Below are 26,279 nucleotides of genomic sequence, written 5' to 3' on the forward strand. Positions count from 1 at the left end.
AGTAAACTGCGCGTCTAAGGCGTGAAATTAGGCCCCGCCCACTATGGACGTCGCATTAGCCGACTAAGCAACCGCATGGGAAGCGGTTTAGAATAAGCCATGTGGTTCCAAACATAAATGTATAATCATGCCAATCTTTAGATTTTTAATCGTTAGTCATGTAATGAATAAAACCTGAAAATTCTAAGCCATGTGGTCCCAAGCACAAACTCTCAATCACAGCCATCTCTCCCAGTGTCACTAATTTGCAATAAATCTCTGCATGAAGCCCATATACATAAAACATACAAGGAGCTCAATAATACCCTCTTACTAGATTACAGGTGTACTGCTTACCCCTTTCCCAATTTGGAATTAAGTCAGCCAATTCTGATGTACAAAGTCTGAACATACCTCAATGCTGCTTGTAGCATACAACCGTTCTCCACACTGAAGATTTCTCTTGCACTACCTTCCCCTGTGGGAACCAGCAAAGATCTTAATGACAGCTGCTAAGATCATCAACCTCAGGGAAGAAATCTTCTTCTATGTTCTCCCTGAGGAAAATAGTACTCACCGGTACCATTTAAAAAAAAACTTCTTGATTGAAGAAACTAAAACTAACACCTCTTTCACTTTACCTCTTCCTATTACTACATAGGCAAAGAGAATGACTGGGGGTGGAGGGAAGGGAGAAGCTATATATACAGCTCTGCTGTGGTGCTCGTTGCCACTTCCTGTTAGCAGGAGGATAATATCCCACAAGTAAGGATGAATCCGTGGACTCGTCGTATCTTGTAGAAGAAATATGCATTGTGCTTACAAACAAATTAGAGCTGGATTTATAAAGCTGGGGCAGACAGGGGTGTACATATACGCCCCTGTCCATCCCAGCTCGCCACTGGTGGGCAGCAATCCGCGGACGGAATTTAAGATTGAACGCTAGCACTATCTGGCGCTCGCGTGCAATCCCGCTGGATGAGACCTAAGAAGTGGATAAGAGACTGAGACTAGGAAGCAGCGGTCTGAGCTTGGCGAACGGCTTGATAAATCTTTTCATGATCCACAATCAGCTCAAGAAGTACATAAAAGAATTATTTTCCACATAAAATAAATATGAATGCATAAATGTTATGTAATGGCATATTATTACAGAGCTGCAGGGGGCCATTATCCACAAAATTATATGGCAGAAGATCTTATAACATATACTGTCTAACTGTAACCTTTTTTTAAATAACGTTATAAGGGTCAGTTTTATATAAATACAGTTAAATGTATAGTTTTATTCAGTAGCAAATTAATTTTAGTACTTGAGTGCAATGCCATTAATAAGCAACACACTAGACTATGAGTAAGCACCAAATAAGGGTAAGTCATTGTTAACCAAACAGTGAACATAATAATATGTTTAGTCTCCCTCTTACACTTTAACAAAAACAAATAATGTCAGTCAATTCTAGCTGCAGTCCTTGTAATTACCTTTTCTACCCTGGAAATACTATGTTCAGTAATCATCATCATCCCTCCTCTCCGGCAATGATATTTCTTCAATAGTTATTTCAATTCCATGGCCAGCTCAAGGAATTGTACTCCCTAGGTCCAACCCAACCCTAGTCAGCAGTTGCAAACATTCTGTAGATTGACATTTTACACAAGAGCATTCTGATTCCCAGCTGATGGATCCATGAGAATCATGAGAGCCACTTTCCTCCCTTTGGGTTACACCTGGTCCAATTATAGCGCTAGCACTGCACAACTCCAATTATTGTCTTCAGTTAGCATTCATGAACCAGTGCATATGGAATTATTTGAGAAACATCAAGTTATACATTTATTCCTAACTAGCAGAGAAGAGCAATTGTTTTAGAGTCTAATTGATTCCTCTTCTTTGAAATCAGTTATCTTTTGACAGCATGCAAACTTAGACCTGACATTGTCCATCACTGCTGTATAGAGTAAAGGGTGTATACAAGGGTTCAAGGCCACTAGAGCTTTAGTTAATTGAAAAGCAGAGTGAACATATGAGGACCAATTACAATTTCCCTTGATTACTCGGTTCTGGAGGTTGAGGTTCCTCAGTATGTGATAGGGCAGAAAAGAGATGGAGTATAGGGAGATCACCACACACACCATAGTAATCACTTTTCTCTTCTCCCGAGATTCTAGTCCATGGCTTTTACATACAGCATGGGCAATACCAATGTATGAGAGGAGGGTAATGATAAATGGAATTCCACAGCCGAAGCCAGCAAGAAATAGGCTGTATGGAATGTACAAACTCAGCTTTTCATCAACTGCGGTTCCAATGCATTCTGTGTTCTTCTTGACTTCCAAGGTAGAAAAAGCAAATACAGGAGAACAGATTGTAATTACTACCAGCCACACAGCCAAGCTGACAAATTTAGCATGCTTAGCCTCCACTTTACCCCTTGCATAGAAAGGAAACATCACACCAAGACAGCGGTTGGCACTGATACAGGTGATAAAGAATATACTTCCATAAAGGTTGCTGTTGAAGAGGAAGCGTTCCACTTTGCAAAAGGCAAGTCCAAAAATCCAATTTTTGCCCACTGCATAATAGGCTGTCAAGAAAGGCAGGGTCAAGGCATAGGAAAGATCACTCACAGCCAGGTTAAGGGAGAAGATCATGCCAGCATGGCGTTCCTTTCCCCTTCCAGGCTTCAGAAGCCAAATGGCAAAACTATTCCCAAGCACAGCCAGTACAAATTCCACTCCATAAACTGGAGCCAGGTAGGTGGTCTGAACGTGTGAAAAGTTAATGCTGCAGTTTTGTGAAGCCATTTTATCAGCTGCCTCTACGTGGATCTTGAAGGAAGAGATATCTGCAAATACAAAAGGTGTTTAGAAAATTATTGCAATTATAATATATATATATATATATATATATATATATATATATATATATATATATATATATATATATATATATATATATATATATTGATATCTATCTGAGGGTTACCTGTACACTATTACATTCAGGTCTCATACATTTTTTTTATACACCTGACTTGCTGTCTAATACTGATTTTCACCATGCACTTTTCTATATTCTATATCACATTGATAATTTGTATTACACTGTTACATTTCTTTTTCTTTTTCTGTGTCTTATACAATCTTTTTTATACGACTGATTTGCTGTTTGATACTGATTTGCACCATGCACTTTTTACTATGTACTCATGGAACACTGCATATGTTATAATGTGTGTATTCCATTTCATAATCATTTATATCTACAATTGTATCTTGCACCTTATACTATTTATTTGCAATGTCTGGGCTATATGTTTTTAATATATTTTATTGCCTTGTTTTCTTAACTTGTGCAATGACAATAAAAGGAATCTTAAAAGGAATCTTATATATTTACATAGCGGTCTATGAGAACACATAGCTCCCATAGATCACAATGTTAAGGCACTTTTCAGTGCTGTTTTTTTTTTCTAACACCCCCCTCCCCCCAACTTTAAAGCCCCAAAACTGCCCTTAAATTGGCATGTATTTAATACTCTGTACCTTGTATAACAAGTCACTGGAAGCACACTAAGGAAAAATACATTTAACAGTACAGTGTCACTTTAACCCCTTAATGACCACAGCACTTTTCCATTTTCTGTCCGTTTGGGACCAAGGCTATTTTTACATTTTTGCGGTCTTTGTGTTTAGCTGTAATTTTCATCTTACTCATTTACTGTACCCACACATATTATATACCGTTTTTCTCGCCATTAAATGGACTTTCTAAAGATACCATTATTTTCATCATATCTTATAATTTACTATAAAAAATTTTATAAAATATGAGGAAAAATTGAAAAAAACCACACTTTTTCTAACTTTGACCCCCAAAATCTGTTACATATCTACAACCACCAAAAAACACCTATGCTAAATAGTTTCTAAATATTGTCCTGATTTTAGAAATACCCAATGTTTACATGTTCTTTGCTTTTTTTGCAAGTTATAGGGCAATAAATACAAGTAGCACATTGCTATTTCCAAACCATTTTTTTTTCCAAAATTAGCGCTAGTTACATTAGAACACTGATATCTTTCAGGAATCTCTGAATATCCATTGACATGTATATATTTTTTTTTAGTAGACAACCCAAAGTATTGATCTAAGCCCATTTTGGTATATTTCATGCCACCATTTCACCGCCAAATGCGATCAAATAAAAAAAATGTTCACTTTTTCACAAATTTTTTCACAAACTTTAGGTTTCTCACTGAAATTATTTACAAACAGCTTGTGCAATTATGTCACAAATGGTTGTAAATTCTTCTCTGGGATCCCCTTTGTTCAGAAATAGCATACTTATATGGCTTTGGTGTTGCTTTTTGGTAATTAGAATGCCACTAAATGCCACTGCGCAACACACGTGTATTATGCCCAGCAGTGAAGGGGTTAATTAGGGAGCATGTAGGGAGTTTTTTGGGGTAATTTTAGCTTTAGTGTAGTGTAGTAGACAACCCCAAGTATTGATCTAGGCCCATTTTGGTATATTTCATGCCATCATTTCACCGCCAAATGCGATCAAATTAAAAAAAAACGTTAAATTTTTCACAATTTTAGGTTTCTCAATGAAATCATTTACAAACAGATTGTGCAGTTATGGCACAAATGGTTGTAAATGCTTCTCTGGGATCCCCTTTGTTCAGAAATAGCAGACATATATGGCTTTGGCATTGCTTTTTGGTATTTTGAAGGCCGCTAAATGCCGCTGCGCATCACACGTGTATTATGGCTAGCAGTGAAGGGGTTAATTAGGTAGCTTGTAGGGAGCTTGCAGGGTTAATATTAGATTTAGTGTAGAGCTCAGCCTCCCACCGTAAACATCAGACCCCCTGATCCCTCCCAAACAGCTCTCTTCCCTCCCCCACCCCACAATTGTCCCCGCCATCTTAAGTACTGGCAGAAAGTCTGCCAGTACTAAAATAAAAGCTATATTTGTTTTTTTGGTGGTTTTTTTTAAAAGCATATTTACATATGCTGCTGTGTACTATCCCCCTTAGCCCCCAACCTCACTGATCCCCCCCAAACAGCTCTATAACTCTCCCACTCTAACTTAATGGGCGCCATCTTGGGTACTGGCAGCTGTCTGCCAGTACCCAGTTTAGACGAAAAAATGTTTTTGTTTTGCATTTTTTTAACTTTTCTGTAGTGTAGCTTCCCCCCACACAAAAACCAACCCCCCACCCCTCCACGATCTCTTTTTGTGGGTTTTTTTGTGTGTGATTATGGCCTTTTAACTTTTTACTGTTTATTGATTTTCTGTAGTGTAGCGGTTCCCACCCGCTCCCGCCCCGTGCACGCGCCCGCCCGCCACCCTCCGTGCACGCGCGCGCGTCCGTGCGCGCCCCCGACGGTGCCGCCCCCGATCCCGCCCCCCCCCGACGTCACACGGCACACCGATGGCCGCCCACCCGCCTCCCAAGTCGGCTCCCACCCACCAACGATACCGGCCATCGATGTCCGGTGCAGAGAGGGCCACAGAGTGGCTCTCTCTGCATCGGATGGCCATGTATGGTTATTGCAGGATGCCTCCTTATCGAGGCATCACTGCAATAACCGGAAAGCAGCTGGAAGCGAGCAGGATCGCTTCCAGCTGCTTTCCACACCGAGGACGTGCAGGGTACGTCCTCAGGCGTTAACTGCCTTTTTTTTGAGGACGTACCCTGCACGTCCTCGGTCATTAAGGGGTTAAGTAAAGTCTTCAGACTTTGTACAATTTAAATAATTTAACTTATTCTAGTCCTAACACTTCAGGGGCCTATTTATGAACGGCCTGTCCGACATGATCTGATCATCGGATCATGTCCGACAGATCTTGCTGAATGCGGAGAGCAATACGCTCTACGCATTCAGCATTGCACCAGCAGCTCTTGTGAACTGCTGGTGCAACGCTGCCCCCCTGCAGATTCACGGCCAATCAGCAGGGGCGTGTCAATCAACCCGATCGTATTCGATCGGGTTGAATTGTGCCGATGTCTGTCCGCCTCCTCAGAGCAGACGGACAGGTTATGGAGCTGCAGTCTTTAGACCGCTGCTTCATAACTGGTGTTTCTGGCAAGCCTGAAGGCTCACCAGAAACATGGAGCATCAAGCTCCATACGGAGACCCCAGGTCTCAATTTGCACAAACTTTTTTAGTGCTATGTGTTGCTCTCAAGTGCAACACATAACTTTCAACTTGTAATAGGAACAATGTTTAGTACTTACCATGGACTACCAGATAGCGCACTAACCTTAGTGCGGTCTGCGATACTGATAGCGCATACTGTGCGAGCTCCACTTATAATCTAGGCCTAAATAGATTTCACGGGTCTGCAAATTTGGAACCTATGTTTCACTGCATATGTTATCTGAAGGAGATTTGCTACACAAGAGCAAAAATGTCAGCACCGGAATGCAGGGCGCCACTCTTACTCTTTTTATCTTCTTTTTTTTTTTTTAAATGTCTGAGTTGAGAAGTCTTATTTTTTTCTCTGTGTACAGAGTGGTAACTATACGGACACATTGTTTGTTTCAAAACAATCCATTACTATCTGCTCTGGAGACTTTGGATGCAACTTCGGTTGACACATATTTCCTTTGTAGCCCTTAGTGACTTGAAGTTTTCGGATCCTTGTTTTCCATTTGGGGCTTCCCTGATAGCCAATATCAGGTCTGCTTATACAGGGAGTGCAGAATTATTAGGCAAGTTGTATTTTTGAGGATTAATTTTATTATTGAACAACAACCATGTTCTCAATGAACCCAAAAAACTCATTAATATCAAAGCTGAATATTTTTGGAAGTAGTTTTTAGTTAGTTTTTAGTTTTAGCTATTTTAGGGGGATATTTGTGTGTGCAGGTGACTATTACTGTGCATAATTATTAGGCAACTTAACAAAAAACAAATATATACCCATTTCAATTATTTATTTTTACCAGTGAAACCAATATAACATCTCAACATTCACAAATATACATTTCTGACATTCAAAAACAAAACAAAAACAAATCAGTGACCAATATAGCCACCTTTCTTTGCAAGGACACTCAAAAGCCTGCCATCCATGGATTCTGTCAGTGTTTTGATCTGTTCACCATCAACATTGCGTGCAGCAGCAACCACAGCCTCCCAGACACTGTTCAGAGAGGTGTACTGTTTTCCCTCCTTGTAAATCTCACATTTGATATTGGACCACAGGTTCTCAATGGGGTTCAGATCATGTGAACAAGGAGGCCATGTCATTAGATTTTCTTCTTTTATACCCTTTCTTGCCAGCCACGCTGTGGAGTACTTGGACGCGTGTGATGGAGCATTGTCCTGCATGAAAATCATGTTTTTCTTGAAGGATGCAGACTTCTTCCTGTACCACTGCTTGAAGAAGGTGTCTTCCAGAAACTGGCAGTAGGACTGGGAGTTGAGCTTGACTCCATCCTCAACCCGAAACGGCCCCACAAGCTCATCTTTGATGATACCAGCCCAAACCAGTACTCCACCTCCACCTTGCTGGCGTCTGAGTCGGACTGGAGCTCTCTGCCCTTTACCAATCCAGCCACGGGCCCATCCATCTGGCCCATCAAGACTCACTCTCATTTCATCAGTCCATAAAACCTTAGAAAAATCAGTCTTGAGATATTTCTTGGCCCAGTCTTGACGTTTCAGCTTGTGTGTCTTGTTCAGTGGTGGTCGTCTTTCAGCCTTTCTTACCTTGGCCATGTCTCTGAGTATTGCACACCTTATGCTTTTGGGCACTCCAGTGATGTTGCAGCTCTGAAATATGGCCAAACTGGTGGCAAGTGGCATCTTGGCAGCTGCACGCTTGACTTTTCTCAGTTCATGGGCAGTTATTTTGCGCCTTGGTTTTTCCACACGCTTCTTGCGACCCTGTTGACTATTTTGAATGAAACGCTTGATTGTTCGATGATCACGCTTCAGAAGCTTTGCAATTTTAAGAGTGCTGTATCCCTCTGCAAGATATCTCGCTATTTTTGACTTTTCTGAGCCTGTCAAGTCCTTCTTTTGACCCATTTTGCCAAAGGAAAGGAAGTTGCCTAATAATTATGCACACCTGATATAGGGTGTTGATGTCATTAGACCACACCCCTTCTCATTACAGAGATGCACATCACCTAATATGCTTAATTGGTAGTAGGCTTTCAAGCCTATACAGCTTGGAGTAAGACAACATGCATAAAGAGGATGATGTGGTCAAAATACTCATTTGCCTAATAATTCTGCACTCCCTGTATATCAGGAGCTGATATTTAGCACCTGAAAAGTGTGAGTGCACATTTGTCATATCTTTCTTATATTCATTATATAAAATATCACACTATATTGCTGTTTTTATTCCTTTGAGATACAAATACAGATCTGCATATTATTGACTCCACCAGCACTGGGAGAGCTAAGCCTGGCAGCTTTGGGAATCAGGATCGCACAATACTTGAGCTGAAGATAGTGTAAGGTTATGTGAGTAGTAATTTTACACATTTTTTTACTATTTGTTTAGTGTTACAATATTGTACCATAAATGCAGCTAGATTATGAGTTCTGCGTTAGCCTTAAAAAGCAGCGTTGAGAGGTCCCAACGCTGCTTTTTAACGCCCGCTGGTATTACGAGTCTGACAGGTACAGGTGTACTGCTCACTTTTCTTCCGCGACTCGAGGCTAATCCCCTTACGTCAATTGCGTTTCCTATCTTTTTAATGGGACTTGCCTAACGCCGGTATTACAAGTCTTGGAAGAAGTGAGCAGTACACCCTCTCCTGTCAAGACTTCTACTGCATTTAAAAGTCAGTAGTTAAGAGTTTTATGGGCTAACGCCGGAACATAAAACTCTTAACTAAAGTGCTAAAAAGTACACTAACACCCATAAACTACCTATGAACCCCTAAACCGAGGCCCCCCCACATCGCAAACATTATAATAAAAATTTTTAACCCCTAATCTGCCGACCGGACATTGCCGCCACTTAATAAATGTATTAACCCCTAAACCGCCGCACTCCCGCCTCGCAAACACTAGTTACATTTTATTAACCCCTAATCTGCCATCCCTAACATCGCCGCCACCTACCTACATTTATTAACCCCTAATCTGCCACACCCAATGTCGCCGCTACTATATTAAATGTATTAACCCCTAAACCTAAGTCTAACCCTGAACCCTAACACCCCCCTAACTTAAATCTATTTTAAATAAATATAAATAAAATTACTACAATTAAATAAATTATTCCTATTTAAAACTAAATACTTACCTATAAAATAAACCCTAATATAGCTACAATATAACTAATAGTTACATTATGGCTATTTTAGGATTTATTTTTATTTTACAGGCAACTTTGTATTTATTTTAACTAGGTACAATAGTTATTAAATAGTTATTAACTATTTAATAACTACCTAGCTAAAATAAATACAAAATTACCTGTAAAATAAATCCTAACCTAAATTACAATTACACCTAATACTACTCTATAAATAAATGAATTAACTAAATTAAATGAAACTAATTACAATTAAATTAAATAAACTAAATAATGAAAAAAAAACACACTAAATTACAGAAAATAAAAAAGAAATTACAATTTTTAAAACTAATTACACCTAATCTGATTGGAACAGCCAATAGAATGCAAGGTCAATCCTATTGGCTGATTGGATCAGCCAATCGGATTGAACTTCAATCCGATTGGCTGATAGCATCAGCCAATAGGATTTTTCCTACCTTAATTCAAGGGACGCCATCTTGGATGACATCATTTAAAGGGACAGTATACATTCATTTTCATATAACTGCATGTAATAGACACTACTATAAAGAATAGGATGCACAGATACTGATATAAAAATCCAGTATAAAACTGTTTAAAAACGTACTTAGAAGCTGTCACTTTGGCTCTGTTGAAAAGGTAGCTGGAAAGCCCACTGCAAGTGGTAAATAAGACACTCCCCCCCTCCCCCTTCTTTTGCATATGAAAAGACCCTTTACACAAACAGGAGCAAGCTGGAGTAGGTAGTCGAGTGTATTCACATAAAACTTTGGGGCTTGGTTAGGAGTCTGAAAATCAGAGCAATGTTATTTAAAAATAAGCAAAACTATACATTAATTAAAAAAAAAAACTTTATGGGCTATATAAATAGATCATCTACAAAACATTTATGCAAAGAAAAAATGAGTGTATAATGTCCCTTTAAAGGAACCGTCATTCTTCATTAAGACTTCGTTTGAAGAGGATGCTCCGCGTCAGCTGGATTGAAGATGTACCCGCTCCGCGCCGGAAGGATGAAGATAGAAGATGCAGCCTGGATGAAGACTTCTGCCTTCTGAAGGACCTTTTCTGCCCTGATTGGATGAAGACTTCTGCCCGGATCGGATGACCACTTGTGCCTGGCTGGGTGAAGACGGCTCAAGGTAGGGTGATCTTCAGGGGGTTAGTGTTAGGTTTTTTTAAGGGGGGATTGGGTGGGTTTTAGAGTAGGGGGATGTGGGTGGTGGGTTGTAATGTTGGGCGGTATTGTATTTTTTTTTTTACAGATAAAAGAGCTGATTACTTTGGGGCAATGTCCCGCTAAAGGCCCTTTTAAGGGCTATTTGTAATTTAGTATAGGGTAGGGAATTTTATTATTTTGGGGGGCTTTTTTTTTTATTAGGGGGATTAGATTAGGTGTAATTAGTTTAAAAAAAATTAATTTCTTTTTTATTTTCTGTAATTTAGTGTTTTTTTCTCTCTCCGTAATTTAGTTTATTTAATGTAATTAGTGTTAGATGTAATTGTAACTTAGGTTAGGATTTATTTTACAGGTAATTTTGTATTTATTTTAGCTAGGTAGTTATTAAATAGTTAATAACTATTTAATAACTATTGTACCTGGTTAAAATAAATACAAAGTTGCCTGTAAAATAAAAATAAATCCTAAAATAGCTATAATTTAACTATTATTGTAACTATATTCGGGTTTATTTTATAGGTAAGTATTTAGTTTTAAATAGGATTAATTTATATAATTATAGTAATTTTATTTAGATTTATTTAAATTAGATTTAAGTTAGGGGGGGTTAGGGTTATACTTAGGTTTAGGGGTTAATAAATTTAGTATAGTGGCGGCGACGTTGGGGGCAGCAGATTAGGGTTAATAATTGTAGGTAGGTGGCGGCGACGTTGGGGGCGGCGACGTTGGGGGCGGCAGATTAGGGGTTAATAAATATAATGTAGGTGGCGGCGACGTTGGGGGCAGCAGATTAAGGGTTCATAAATATAATGTAGGTGGCGGTGGTGTCCAGAGCGGCAGATTAGGGGTTAATAGTATAATGCAGGTGGCAACGATGTCGGGGGCGGCAGATTAGGGGTTCATGTTAGGGTGTTAGGTGTAGACATAGAAAGTATTTTCCCATAGGAAACAATGGGGCTGCGTTAGAAGCTGGACGCTGCTTTTTTGCAGGTGTTAGGTTTTTTTCCAGCCATCTCAGCCCCATTGTTTCCTATGGGAAAATCGTGCACGAGCACTTTACACCAGCTTACCGCTGAGTTAAGCAACGCTGGTATTACAGTGAGATGTGGAGCTAAATTTTGCCTAACACTCACTTTTCTGAGGCTAACGCAGCCATTCAGAAAACTTGTAATACCAGCGTTGTCTTAAGTGAGTGCTGAAAAAAAAGGCTTGTTAGCAACGCACAGCTTTACCGTCAAAACTCGTAATCTAGGCGATTGTTTCTTTTTATTTTTGAGATTACGGGACTTTGAAATTTCCACATCGTTGATATACGATATCCTTTTCATCACATTTATTTCCATTCCCCAGTTTTACACTGTTATATTAATACACTTATTACCTCTGTGATTACCTTGTATCTAAGCCTCTTTTGACAGCACATGGCTATTTATTTATTATCTATTGACTTGCATTTAGCCAATTAGTGCAGTGCTATCCATAGCCCATGGGCGTGAGCACAATGTTATGTATATGGCCCACATGAATTAGCAGACTCCTGTTGTGAAAAACAAATAAAAAAAGCATGTGATAAGAGGCTGTCTGTAGTGGTTTAGAAACAGGCAGAAATGTAGAGGTTTGAATGTTATAAGGTATATTAATATAACAATTTTGGTTGTATATCTATCTTTTTAAACAATAGCAATTTTGGTGTTGACTGTCCCTTTAACTTAATGAACAATGGGGTCACTGCAACAAAGGTGACACTATTGATTTTGTTTTTTTAATACAAGCAACACAAATTCCTATTACTGAGGAATATGGTATTTGTAGCACAGGTTAATTCTGCTGCTGAAGCACAATGTCAAGTATAAGGTATTGATACATGAGTGAGCCTGGACCCCGAGGCAGAGATACGCTCAGGTTATCGTATTACTGATGACAAGTGTTCAAGCAATGTCAAGACAATTCCAAGGCCAGAAAGAATGATAGCAAACTGGAATGGTAAGATGTTAAACAGAAAGTGTAATGTGAATTCTCCCCTTTAATGTGTTCTCAATGATCTTACCCACTGGACTCTATTTAATTGTTGAAAATATCTAAATTACCATTATTTTGTTATGTGAAATAGGTCATTTTAATTGTTGAAACCTGCACCTATACTGAAAATGCCAATACTGCGGTAAAGGCTATATAATAGATATGTAAACAAGAGACAGCAGAAATACAATCAAATTTACAATGGAGGGTGGGAGAGATTGGTACTAAAATATTCCTTTTTAAATCGATCTCTCTAAACATTGGCCATTGTGCTTACAGAGAAATATAAGATAAGGAGGCATTTGTGTGTAGGGACTTAGATAAAGTCTACTCTCTCTGTAAGCTCAGTCCATTTAAATGATTGTGGTTACAGTGAGTACAAACTGCTATTTCATATACAAAATATATATAGTAACATGGTAGATGAGGTTAAAAAGACAGAAGTTGATTTAGTTCAACCTATACAAATCTTAATATACTTACAATAAACGCCCCAGTTGATCTTAAATTAATCCCATTAAAAAAGGTGACCCATTTAACACAAGTAATCATATCCCTGAATTCTGTTTCTAGCCAGAAATGTATCTAAACCATTTTTAAATGTATCTAAGGTATTGGCATTTACTACCTCCTTAGGTAATGACACAATCTGATTTTTTTTTAGAGAAAACAGACCCAGTTTGGTTAGCCTCTCCTCATAGCTTAAATTCTCCATCCCCCTTATTAACTTTGTCGCAATTCTCTGAACTTTTTCTAGAATGTCTTTTTTGGGTTTGGTCCCCCGAACTGCACTCCATACTCAAGGTGAGGTCTTACCAGGGATTTATATAGTGACAGAATTATGCTTTCCCCCTTTGCCTCTTTTAATACATGCTAGTATCTTATTAGCCCTAGAAGCCTAGGTGCATTGTGAACCAATCTTTAGCTTTACTACTCCCAAATCCCTTTCCTCCTATGTTTTGCTAAGTCTAGTCCCATTTAAATAATAGATTGCCTGCTTCTGTTTACTTCCAAAATGTAGAAGTTTGTATTCTCCAGTATTAAATCTCATTTTCCATTTACCAGCAAAGAATATCAATATAATACAATAAATTTAATAATAGAAGTAAATTAGAAAGTTGTTTAAAATTGCACGTTCTTTCTAAATCATGAAGGAAAAAAAATGTGTTTCATGTCCCTTTAAATGCTGATGGATAATATGCATATATAAATATAGTTTAAAGGACCAGTCGACACTGAAGATTTGCATAATCAACAATTGCATGATAAGAAGACAATGCAATAGCACTTAGTCTGAACTTCAAATGAGTAGTAGATTTTTGTTAAATAAATTGCAAAGTTATGTCTATTTCCACTCCCCCTGTATCATGTGACAGCCATCAGCCAATCACAAATGCATATACGTATATGCTGTGAATTCTTGCACATGCTCAGTAGGAGTTGGTGACTCAAAAAGTTTAAATATAAAAAGACTGTGCACATTTTGTTAATGGAAGTAAATTGCAAAGTTGTTTAAAATCGCATGCTCTGTCTGAATCATGTAAGTTTAATTTTGACTTGAGTGTCCCTTTAATAGATATTTTTGCACACGCAACAAACTGACTGACATGTCACTTGATGAACTATTACCCTAAGGGTGAGTAACACATCACAAGGTAAACAATCTTGTTTTTCTTAGTTCCATAGTTCTGCTAGCACTGTATTTTTAGTCTGCAGTTTATAAACTATATAGGCTGTGGTTTACTTGCAAATCACCGTATAGCTAAACACAAATATAGCTTCCCATGGTAAGTGCCCAACAGTTCAGCTTACAAGAGTGAAAAACAGTCTAATAAATACATCATAATAAGGCTCACTATAAAGAGGCATAAAAGTCAAAATTAAATTCCCATGATCCAGATGGAACAAGCAGTTTTAAAAGACTATTTAAATGGATATGTGAAACACATTTTTTCTTTTATAATTCAGATAGAGCAGGCTATTGTGAGCAACTTTCTAATTTTCTCCTATTATCAATTTGTCTTCATTCTCTTGCTATCTTTATTTGGAAAAGCAGGAATGTAAGCTTAGGAGTCAGCCCATTTTTTTGTTGTTCAGCACCTGGGTAGCGCTTGCTCACCAGATATGCTCAGCTATCTCCCAGTAGTGCATTGCTGCTTTGGAGCTGAATTTAATTATGTGTTGAACCCCTTTGCCAGCAACAGTGCAACTAATAATATAGTCTTGGTTTTGCTATATATTACATAATGCTTGATCCCTGATAAAAGAGAGCTCAAGGGCTGTATTACTAAATCATCTGCCTCTCACAACTAAGGGTCTTAGGCATTGGGTAACAAAGTAATGGAAGGCAATGGGGTGTGGGGCTGGCATGGATCAGACATTAAGGGGCCTATTTATCATCGGTCTTGCGGACCTGATCTGACAATGCGGATCAGGTCCACAAGACCTCGCTGAATGCGGAGAGCAATACGCTTTCTGCATTTAACATTGCACAAGCAGCTCACAAGAGGCCAATAGGCCGCCAGCAGGGAGCTGTCAATCAACCTGATCGTACTCGATCGGGTTGATTTCCGGCGATTCCTGTCCGCCTCATCAGAGCAGGCGGACAGGGTTATGGAGCAGCTGAGCTTGATAAATGGGCCCCTATGTCTTTGTTGATCTCATATGTGCATTTGTATATTGTGACAATATTGATGGATACTATTATTATTATTTTGTTTTTTGTGGTGTCTTGGGAGGAGCAGAATGGGTGGAGTTATTGAGATAGTGGACATGGCCAATACTCCTGTACTCAGCTTACCTGACCTGACATGTTGATAACTAAACTGCTGTAACTATCAAACTAGATAAACTCAAAGAAGTCACTCTATTAACCCCTCCTGCGTATTCATATTTTTTCTTCCTATAAATCCTTCATATTACGTCTATTTCTTTCATGTAATTGGCAAGAGTCCATGAGCTAGTGACATATGGGATATACAATCCTACCAGGAGGGGCAAAGTTTCCCAAACCTCAAAATGCCTATAAATACATCCCTCACCACACCCACAATTCAGTTTTACAAACTTTGCCTCCTATGGAGGTGGTGAAGTAAGTTTGTGCTAAGATTTCTACGTTGATATGCGCTTCTCAGCATTGTTGAAGCCCGATTCCTCTCAGAGTACAGCGAATGTCAGAGGGACGTGAAGGGAGTATCACTTATTGAATATGATGATTTCCCTAACGGGGGTCTATTTCAATAGGTTCTCTGTTATCGGTCGTAAAGATTCATCTCCTACCTCCCTTTTCAGATCGATGATATACTCTCAATTTACCATTACCTCTACTGATAACTGTTTTAGTACTGGTCTGGCTATCTGCTATATGTGGATGGGTGTCTTTTGGTAAGTATGTTTTTTATTACTTAAGGCACCCCAGCTATGGTTTGGCACTTTATGCATTTATATAAAGTTCTAAATAAATGTATTGTACTTATATTTGCCATGAGTCAGGTTTCATGTATTTCCTTCTGCAAACTGTCAGTTTAATATTTGGGGAAAAATAAACATTTTTAAGAAATGTTTTTCTTACCTGGGGTTTAGTCTTTTTTTTTCAATTGACTTCTTCTTACAAATTGCAGGCGGTATTAGGCCCACGGGTTCGCCAAATACTAGACTTTATTGCGTCATTTTTTGGCGCGAGAATTTTTTTGGCGCGAAAAATACTTCTATGACGCAACTTCGTTATTTCCGGCGTCATACGCCTTACACACGGTTGCGTCATTTCCGGTTATTATTGGCGCCAAAAAAGTTTTCAGTTACATTGTGCGTCATACTTGGCGCCAAACTTTTTCATTATTTTAATACCCCATTGATGTTTGCCTCTTGCCTTTTTCTCTATCAGAGGGCTATGCTATTTGCATTTTTCTCCCATTCCTGAAATTGTCATATAAGGAAATTGATAATTTTGTCTCAATCTGATCCTGCCTTCTCATTCAGTTGATGAAATTTCAAATGACCAAGAACATAATCATTTATCCTCTTCTGATGAGGATCTATCTGATTCAGAAGATCCTTTCTCAGACATTAACACTGACAAATCTACTTATTTATTTAAAATAGAGTATATGCGTTCTTTATTAAAAGAAGTGTTAATTACTTTGGATATTGAGGTAACCAGTCCTCTTGACGTTAAGTCTAATAAACGTTAAAATGCTGTTTTTAAACCCCTTGTGGTTTCTCCAGGGGTTTTTCCTATTCCTGAGGCTACTTCTGATATGATTTCTAAGGAATGGAATAAGCCAGGTACTTCTTTTATTCCTTCTTCAAGGTTTAAAAAAGTTGTATCCTTTACCAGCAAATTCTATAGTTTTGGGAAAAAATCCCAAAGTTGATGGGGCTATTTCTACTCTTGCTAAACGTAGCACTATTCCTATGGAAGATAGTACTTCCTTTAAGGATCCTTTAGATAGGAAGCTTGAATCTTATCTAAGGAAAGCCTATTTATATTCAGGTCAGTTTCTCAGACCTGCAATTTCTTTGGCTGATGTTGCGGCTGCATCAACTTTCTGGTTGGAGAATTTAGCGCAACAAGAATTGGATTCTGACATATCTAGCATTATTCATTTACTGCAATATGCTAATCATTTTATTTGTGATGCCATTTTTGATATTATCAAAATTGATGTTAGATCCATGTCTTTAGCTATTTTAGCTAGAAGAGCTTTGTGGCTTAAATCTTGGAATGCTGATATGACATCTAAATCTAGATTACTATCGCTTTCTTTCCAAGGTAATAATTTATTTGGTTGTCAGTTGGATTCTATTATTTCAACTGTTACTGGGGGAAAGTTTGTTTTTCTACCTCAGGATAAAAAACCTATGGGTAAATCTAAGGCTTCTAACAGTTTTCGTTCCTTTAGTCAAAATAAGGAACAAAAACTCAATACTTCCCCCAAGGAATCTGTTTCCAATGGGAAGCTTTCCTCAAATTGGAATAAATCCAAGCCATTTAAGAAACCAAAGTCAACCCCTAAGTCCGCATGAAGATGCAGCCCTCATTCCAGCTCAGCTGGTAGGGGGCAGATTAAGGTTCTTCAAGGATATTTGGATAAATTCTGTCCAAAATCAATGGATTCAGAGCATTGTCTCTCAAGGGTATCGAATAGGATTCAGAGTAAGACCTCCTGTGAGAAGATTTTTTCTCTCACGTATCCCAGCAAATCCAGTAAAAGCTTAGGCTTTCCTGAAGTGTGTCTTCCTTTTCAGGAACAAGGTTTGGGGTTTTATTCAAATCTGTTCATTGTCCCAAAGAAGGAAAATTTATTCAGACCAGTTCTGGATCTGAAAATTTTGAATCGTTATGTAAGAGTACCAACTTTCAAGATGGTGACTATAAGGCCTATTCTGCCTTTTGTTCAGCGAGGTCATTACATGTCCACAATAGACTTGCAGGATGCATACCTTCATATTCCGATTCATCCAGAACATTATCAGTTTCTGAGATTCTCTTTTCTAGACAAGCATTACCAATTTGTTGCTCTTCCATTTGGCCTAGCAACAGCTCCAAGAATCTTTTCAAAGGTTCTAGGTGCCCTACTCTCTGTAATCAGAGAACAGGGTATTGCGATGTTTCCTTATTTGGACTATATCTTGGTACTAGCTCAGTCTTTACGTTCTGCAGAATCTCACATGAATCAACTAGTGTTGTTTCTTCGGAAACATGGTTGGGGGATCAATTTACCAAAAAGTTTCTTGATTCCTCAGACAAGGGTCACCTTTTTAGGCTTCCAGATAGATTCAGTATCCATGATTTTGTCTCTAACAGACAAGAGACATTTAAAATTGGTTGCTGCCTGCCGGCACCTTCAGTCTCAGTCATTCCCTTCAGTGGATGGAAGTTTTAGGTCTCATAACTGCAGCATCGGACGCAATCCCCTTTGCTCGTTTTCACATGAGACCTCTACAGCTTTGTATGCTGAACCTATGGTGCAGGGATTATAGAAATATTATTATTAAGAAATTAATATCCTTAAATCCCAATGTTAGACGCTCTCTGATGTGGTGGATAGATCACCATCGTTTAGTTCAAGGGGCTTCTTTTGTTCAGCCAACCTGGACTGTGATCACAACAGATGCGAGTCTTTCAGGTTGGGGAGCTGTTTGGGGATCTCTGACAGCACAAGGGGTTTGGAAATCTCAAGAGGCGAGATTACCAATAAATATTTTAGAACTCTGTGCAATTCTCAGAGCTCTTCAGTTTTGGCCTCTGTTAAAGAGAGAACCGTTCATTTGTTTTCAGACAGACAATATCACAACAGTGGCATATGTCAATCATCAGGGTGGGACTCACAGTCCCCAAGCTATGAAAGAAGTATCTTGGATACTTGCTTGGGCGGAATCCAGCTCCTGTCTAATCTCTGCGGTGCATATCCCAGGTGTAGACAATTGGGAGGCGGATTATCTCAGCCATCAGACTTTACATCCAGGGGAGTGGTCTCTCCATCCAGATGTGTTTTCCCAGATTGTTCAGATGTGGGGTCTTCCAGAGAGAGATCTCATGGCCTCTCATCTAAACAAGAAACTTCCCAGATACCTGTCCAGGTCCAGGGATGTTCAGGCAGAAGCAGTGGATGCGCTGACACTTCCTTGGTGTTATCATCCTGCTTACATTTTCCCGCCTCTAGTTCTTCTTCCAAGAGTGATCTCCAAAATCATCATGGAACAATCGTTTGTGTTGCTGGTGGCTGCGTATGCTGGTATGCGGATCTTGCTGGTATGCGGATCTTGTTCGGATGTCCAGTTGCCAACCTTGGCCACTTCCGTTAAGGCCGGACCTACTGTCTCAAGATCCGTTTTTTCCATCAGGATCTCAAATAATTAAATTTGAAGGTATGGAAATTGAACGTTTAGTACTAAGTCATAGAGGTTTCTCTGACTCAGTGATTAATACTATGTTACAAGCTCGTAAATCTGTCTCTAGAAAGATTTATTATAAAGTTTGGAAGACTTACATTTCATGGTGTTCTTCTCATAAATTCTCTTGGCATTCTTTTAGAATTCCTAGAATTTTAAAGTTTCTTCAGGATGGTTTGGATAAGGGTTTTTCTGCAAGTTCCTTGAAGGGACAAATCTCTGCTCTTTCTGTTTTATTTCACAGAAAGATTGCTATACTTCCTGATATTCACTGTTTTGTACAGGCTTTAGTTCATATTAAGCCTGCCATTAAATCAATTTCTCCTCCTTGGAGTCTTAATTTGGTTTTGAAGGCTTTACAGGCTCCTCTATTTGAGCCTATGCATTCTTTGGACATTAAACTACTTTCTTGGAAAGTGTTGTTCCTTTTGGCTATATCTTCTGCTAGAAGAGTTTCTAAGCTATCTGCTCTTTCTTGTGAGTCTCCTTTTCTGATTTTTCATCAGGATAAGGTAGTTTTGCGGACTTCTTTTCAATTTTTACCTAAGGTTGTGAATTCTAACAACATTAGTAAAGAAATTCCTTGTGTCCTAATCCTAATAATTCTTTGGAGAGATCCTTACATTCTTTGGATGTGGTAAGAGCTTTGAAATATTATGTGGAAGCTACTAAAGATTTCAGGAAGACTTCTAGTGTATTTGTTATATTTTCTGGTCCTAGGAAGGGTCAGAAGGCTTCTGCTATTTCCTTGGCTTCTTGGTTAAAACTTTTGATTCATCAAGCTTATTTGGAGTCGGGTCAGGCCCCGCCTCAGAGAATTACAGCTCATTCTACTAGATCAGTCTCCACTTCGTGGGCCTTTAAGAATGAAGCTTCAGTTGATCAGATTTGCAAAGCGGCAACTTGGTCCTCTTTGCATACATTTACTAAATTCTACCGTTTTGATGTATTTGCTTCTTCAGAAGCAGTTTTTGGTAGAAAAGTTCTTCAGGCAGGTGTTTCAGTTTGATTCTTCTGCTTTTGATTTAAGTTTTTCATTTATGAGAATAAACTTATTTTTTTGGGTTGTGGATTAATTTTTTCAGGCTGTTTTTATTTTTATCCCTCCCTCTCTAGTAACTCTTGCGTGGAGTTCCGCATCTTGGGTATTGCTATCCCATACGTCACTAGCTCATGGACTCTTGCCAATTACATGAAAGAAAACATAATTTATGTAAGAACTTACCTGATAAATTAATTTCTTTTATATTGGCAAGAGTCCATGAGGCCCACCCTTTTTATGGTGGTTATGATTTTTTGTATAAAGCACAATTATTTCCAAATTTCTTTTGTTGATGCTTTTTACTCCTTTCTTTATCACCCGACTCCGTGTGTGTGTGTATATATATATATTTTTTTTATTTTTTATTTTTTTTTAACGCTGCAGAATCTGTTGGCGCTCTACAAATAACCGATAAAATATATATATATATATATATATATATATATATATATATATATATATATATACTGTCACACACATAAAATTTGGCCAAATGCAGTAACTAACTCTTACAGTTTTGCTTTTATTTTTAGCTGTGAGCTTGTGAGCGAGTGTGGGACTTTTTTTATGTGTGTGACAGTGCTTGTTTCTGTAATTCACCCTGTGGACCTGCACCCAGGCAGGCACGGGGTTAACTGCCTGTGACTCTGCAAGTGGATGTAGCTTTATGTGAGTGCGATAGCAACCATAGCTGAGCCTGTTTGTGGGTCATAGGATGTGTACCCGGTCCGGTCTGGATGTGCTGGTCCACTCCTAAACCTTGCTTACGCCCGGAGTGATTACATAAGTCTGTGAACCCTGACTTGTTCCCAGTTTATTTATTAGCCTGCATTTGTGTGTGTGGCTGCTGTTGTGTGGCTGCAATAGGGACTCAGACACTAGGAAGAGACCTTGATGTGGTGCCTGAGCTTGTCCCGTTTGGCCAAATGCAGTAACTAACTCTTACAGTTTTGCTTTTATTTTTAGCTGTAAGCTTGTAAACGAGTACTGAACTTTTTTATGTGTGTGACAGTGTTTGTTTCTGTAATTCACCCTGTGGACCTGCACCCAGGCAGGCACGGGGTTAACTGCCTGTGACTCTGCAAATGGATGTAGCTTTATGTGAGTGCGATAGCAACCATAGCTGAGCCTGTTTGTGGGTCATGGGATGTGTACCCGGTCCGGTCTGGATGTGCTGGTCCACTCCCAAACCTTATATATATATATATATATATATATATGTATATATATATATATATATATATATATATATATATATATACAGGGAGTGCAGAATTATTAGGAAAGTTGTATTTTTGAGGATTAATTTTATTATTGAACAACAACCATGTTCTCAATGAACCCAAAAAACTCATTAATATCAAAGCTGAATAGTTTTGGAAGTAGTTTTTAGTTTGTTTTTAGTTATAGCTATTTTAGGGGGATATCTGTGTGTGCAGGTGACTATTACTGTGCATAATTATTAGGCAACTTAACAAAAAACAAATATATACCCATTTCAATTATTTATTTTTACCAGTGAAACCAATATAACATCTCAACATTCACAAATATACATTTCTGACATTCAAAAACAAAACAAAAACAAATCAGTGACCAATATAGCCACCTTTCTTTGCAAGGACACTCAAAAGCCTGCCATCCATGGATTCTGTCAGTGTTTTGATCTGTTCACCATCAACATTGCGTGCAGCAGCAACCACAGCCTCCCAGACACTGTTCAGAGAGGTGTACTGTTTTCCCTCCTTGTAAATTTCACATTTGATGATGGACCACAGGTTCTCAATGGGGTTCAGATCAGGTGAACAAGGAGGCCATGTCATTAGATTTTCTTCTTTTATACCCTTTCTTGCCAGCCACGCTGTGGAGTACTTGGACGCGTGTGATGGAGCATTGTCCTGCATGAAAATCATGTTTTTCTTGAAGGATGCAGACTTCTTCCTGTACCACTGCTTGAAGAAGGTGTCTTCCAGAAACTGGCAGTAGGACTGGGAGTTGAGCTTGACTCCATCCTCAACCCGAAAAGGCCCCACAAGCTCATCTTTGATGATACCAGCCCAAACCAGTACTCCACCTCCACCTTGCTGGCGTCTGAGTCGGACTGGAGCTCTCTGCCCTTTACCAATCCAGCCACGGGCCCATCCATCTGGCCCATCAAGACTCACTCTCATTTCATCAGTCTATAAAACCTTAGAAAAATCAGTCTTGAGATATTTCTTGGCCCAGTCTTGACGTTTCAGCTTGTGTGTCTTGTTCAGTGGTGGTCGTCTTTCAGCCTTTCTTACCTTGGCCATGTCTCTGATTATTGCACACCTTATGCTTTTGGGCACTCCAATGATGTTGCAGCTCTGAAATATGGCCAAACTGGTGGCAAGTGGCATCTTGGCAGCTGCACGCTTGACTTTTCTCAGTTCATGGGCAGTTATTTTGCGCCTTGGTTTTTCCACACGCTTCTTGCGACCCTGTTGACTATTTTGAATGAAACGCTTGATTGTTCGATGATCACGCTTCAGAAGCTTTGCAATTTTAAGAGTGCTGCATCCCTCTGCAAGATATCTCACTATTTTTGACTTTTCTGAGCCTGTCAAGTCCTTCTTTTGACCCATTTTGCCAAAGGAAAGGAAGTTGCCTAATAATTATGCACACCTGATATAGGGTGTTGATGTCATTAGACCACACCCCTTCTCATTACAGAGATGCACATCACCTAATATGCTTAATTGGTAGAAGGCTTTCGAGCCTATACAGCTTGGAGTAAGACAACATGCATAAAGAGGATGATGTGGTCAAAATACTCATTTGCCTAATAATTCTGCACTCCCTGTATATATATATATGCATACATACATACATACATACACACGTACACACACACACAGATATATATATATATATCTATATATATATATATACATACAACAACATTAAAAATTAGGGGGAAGTAAAAGGTGAGATTAAAATACTCCACTAAGCAAAATCCTTTGCTGCATTGGAAACAATGTATTCCAGAGTTTTTCTGTGGGAAAACAAGCCTTCTGGCCTGTCTAGATTTGTTAATGAACTACACAATGAGTTATTCTCTCTATATTTTGTGTGTAGTGGAGGATTTTAAAGTCACCTTTTACCTCCCCCTAAGTTTAAATGTTGTTGTATTTTGCCCGGAATCAACTTCACCCAGCAGTGATTCAAACCTTCTCCCAGCTGATGAGTAGCAACAACTACAAAACAGTCTGTCCTGGGATGGTTATGAATCATTGCACTAACACTAGCTAAGCTTATAAGCTGTGTGAACAGTGATGCTTTGGCATAAAGGGAATCTGCTGAAAAGCAGACTTGAAGTAAAAAGGTGTGTCATTGTGAACCTTATTTGCATATCTTACCCAAAATCTATCGGAAACAATGTATTAAAGAGGTTTTCTGTGGGAAAAACAAGCCTTCTGGCCTGTCTAGATTTGTTAATGAACTACACAATAAGTTATTCTCAATCTCTCTCTCTCTCTATATATATATATACATATATACACACACACACACATATATATATATATATATAAATACATATATATATATATATATACACACACACATATATATATAAATACATATATACACACACACATATATATATATATATATATATATATATATATATATATAAATACATATATACACACACACACATATATATATATATATATATATATATATATATATATATATATATATATATATATATATATATATATATATATATATATATATCTTCCATAGTCACGTTGATTGGAATAGCTGTGTTGGTCCAGAGATTTAGATATCAAAATAACAAGAGTATTGCATTGAGAAATACTTTTTTATTGGACTATAAATGTATAGTCAGTCCAATATAAATATCAAACAACACACAAGATAGCTGTACTGAATCAGATGCTTACAGCAAGGTGAAAAAGCATAAAATGTTATTATGTTAAAAGAATTATTTACAACATTTAGCCAAATGGTGATAGGCCCAAGTGTGTTATCATGGCCTCTTCATACCTGAATCCCTGTACGTTTAATTGTATGAATCAAATAAGTCACTCCATTTAACCCCTCCTTCATACAACTCAACAAAGCTGAATGTGTGTGTGTATATATATATGTGTGTGAGTGTGTGTGTGTATGTATGTATATATATATATATATATATATATATATATATATATATATATATATATAAATACCATAGTTGCCAACTGTCCAGTCTTTGCCTGGACAGTCCCAGAATTTGGGACCAAGTCCCGGCCATTAAAATGTCCCGGACTGTCCTGGGCTCCGGCAAAATGCGTAGCACCTAGCACAATGTGCGCATTCTAACCCATTACCCTCACTTCAGATATGCCCAGTTCTCTTTACTGAAGAGCTGCGGGAAGGGGCTGCATAAAGACCGCTGATTGATTGACGTATCCTGTCAGTGAAATCTTGTTGTTCACGCCCGCTGTGGAAGTTTGGTTGAGAATGTGTGTAGTAAGACCTCTTTGAGTTTAATGTTATTTATAACCAGTGTGAGCCGTGTGACTTGCTGCAGTCTGGCTACTGTTGTAGCTGTTTGACTAGTGCCTTGGTATGTCAACTGGCTGCAGGGAAAATGCAGTGGCTGCTGATGTTACTATGTCTGCAGTGTATCGCCCTCATTGCAGCTGACGTCACCTGCACTCGTAGCCAATAAAAACGTAATAAACAAGTAGTGGACCATGAAAATAAGAAATGGTAAGAAGTGAACAATTTTTATATCAATAGGTTACACGTGATCCTATGTCTTGAATGAAATCGTTTATCGATGAACACGTGTTACTTATTATACAAAATGCTGTAGACATAGCTCTACATGCATTTAAAATAAAATTCATGTTAAATGTACAGAAGTTCTCTCATATAAAAATTTCAAGATTGGCAAAAGAGCGTAATTACTTAAATAAATTGTGCGAACAACTAACACATTTTTTGCCTAGTAATTTAGCATGTATTAAAAATCAGAGCACTTTTATTACAAATCATATAGTTCACTTTTATAAATATTAAGATGAATATGGCATATTTTTTCACATTTTTGTTGCAGTCAGTAATTAATGATAAGTTCATTCAAACAAATAGCTCTCAGGTTTTCAGAATTTAACTTTTAAGTACAGTACTGTAAAAGAAGATATCACCAAATGCATTGGTGTTATTATATAGCCTTTACCATTTGTATTAATTAAAAAATAATAATATATACAGCTTTATATTGTGGAGTCTACAGCAACTATTTATTTGAACAAACTCTATTTTGTGCCTGATGATAAAGAGAAAGAAAGAGAAAACTAGTTCAAACAAAGGCTACGTGGAAATCCTGGGGCGCGATCCGATATAGATCGCAGTTTGCGGCGCAAGCGAGGGAACCCACGTCGCCCGCAGTTTCAGCTCGCAACTCGAGCCATGCAATATGCGGCGTCGTCACTTGCTAAAGTGGCGCAAGTCTCACAAACCAGCGATGTCCAGAAATCTGCGTAAGTACAGATTTTTGGAGTCGCCAGTGACTTGCGCCACGTTAGAAACTGCCGACGCGCATAAAAACCTGACTAAAGTCTAAATCACCCGCACTGTCTAACACGCCTCCTAAACATAGCCCGACACGTCTAACACGCCTCCCTAACATAGCCCGACACGTCCAACCCTCTATCCGCTATCCCCCCTCACTATCCTAACAATAAAAAAGCTATTAACCCCTAAACCACCGCTCCCGGACCCCGCCGCAACCTAATAAAGTTATTAACCCCTAAACCGTCGCTCCCGTACCCCGCCGCCAGCTATATTATATCTATAACCCCCTAAAGTGAGCCCCTAA

The 26,279-nt window shown here is 38.5% G+C and overlaps 1 protein-coding gene across 1 annotated transcript in view; it reads right to left on the reverse strand.

Annotated features, from left to right (window-relative positions):
- Nucleotides 1-1,245: 1,245 nt before the first annotated feature.
- P2RY11 (purinergic receptor P2Y11) overlaps nt 1,246-26,279 on the reverse strand; it is a 52,734-nt gene continuing 27,700 nt past the window's right edge. Inside the window, exon 2 of the mRNA XM_053718028.1 lies at nt 1,246-2,825. Within this exon, the coding sequence (XP_053574003.1) occupies nt 1,846-2,784 (939 nt within the window). The 5' untranslated portion in view covers nt 2,785-2,825 and the 3' untranslated portion in view covers nt 1,246-1,845. The remainder of the gene's footprint in view (nt 2,826-26,279) is intronic.

The sequence above is a fragment of the Bombina bombina genome, chromosome 6 (assembly GCF_027579735.1).
Source record: "Bombina bombina isolate aBomBom1 chromosome 6, aBomBom1.pri, whole genome shotgun sequence".
In the NCBI taxonomy this organism is placed as follows: domain Eukaryota; kingdom Metazoa; phylum Chordata; class Amphibia; order Anura; family Bombinatoridae; genus Bombina; species Bombina bombina.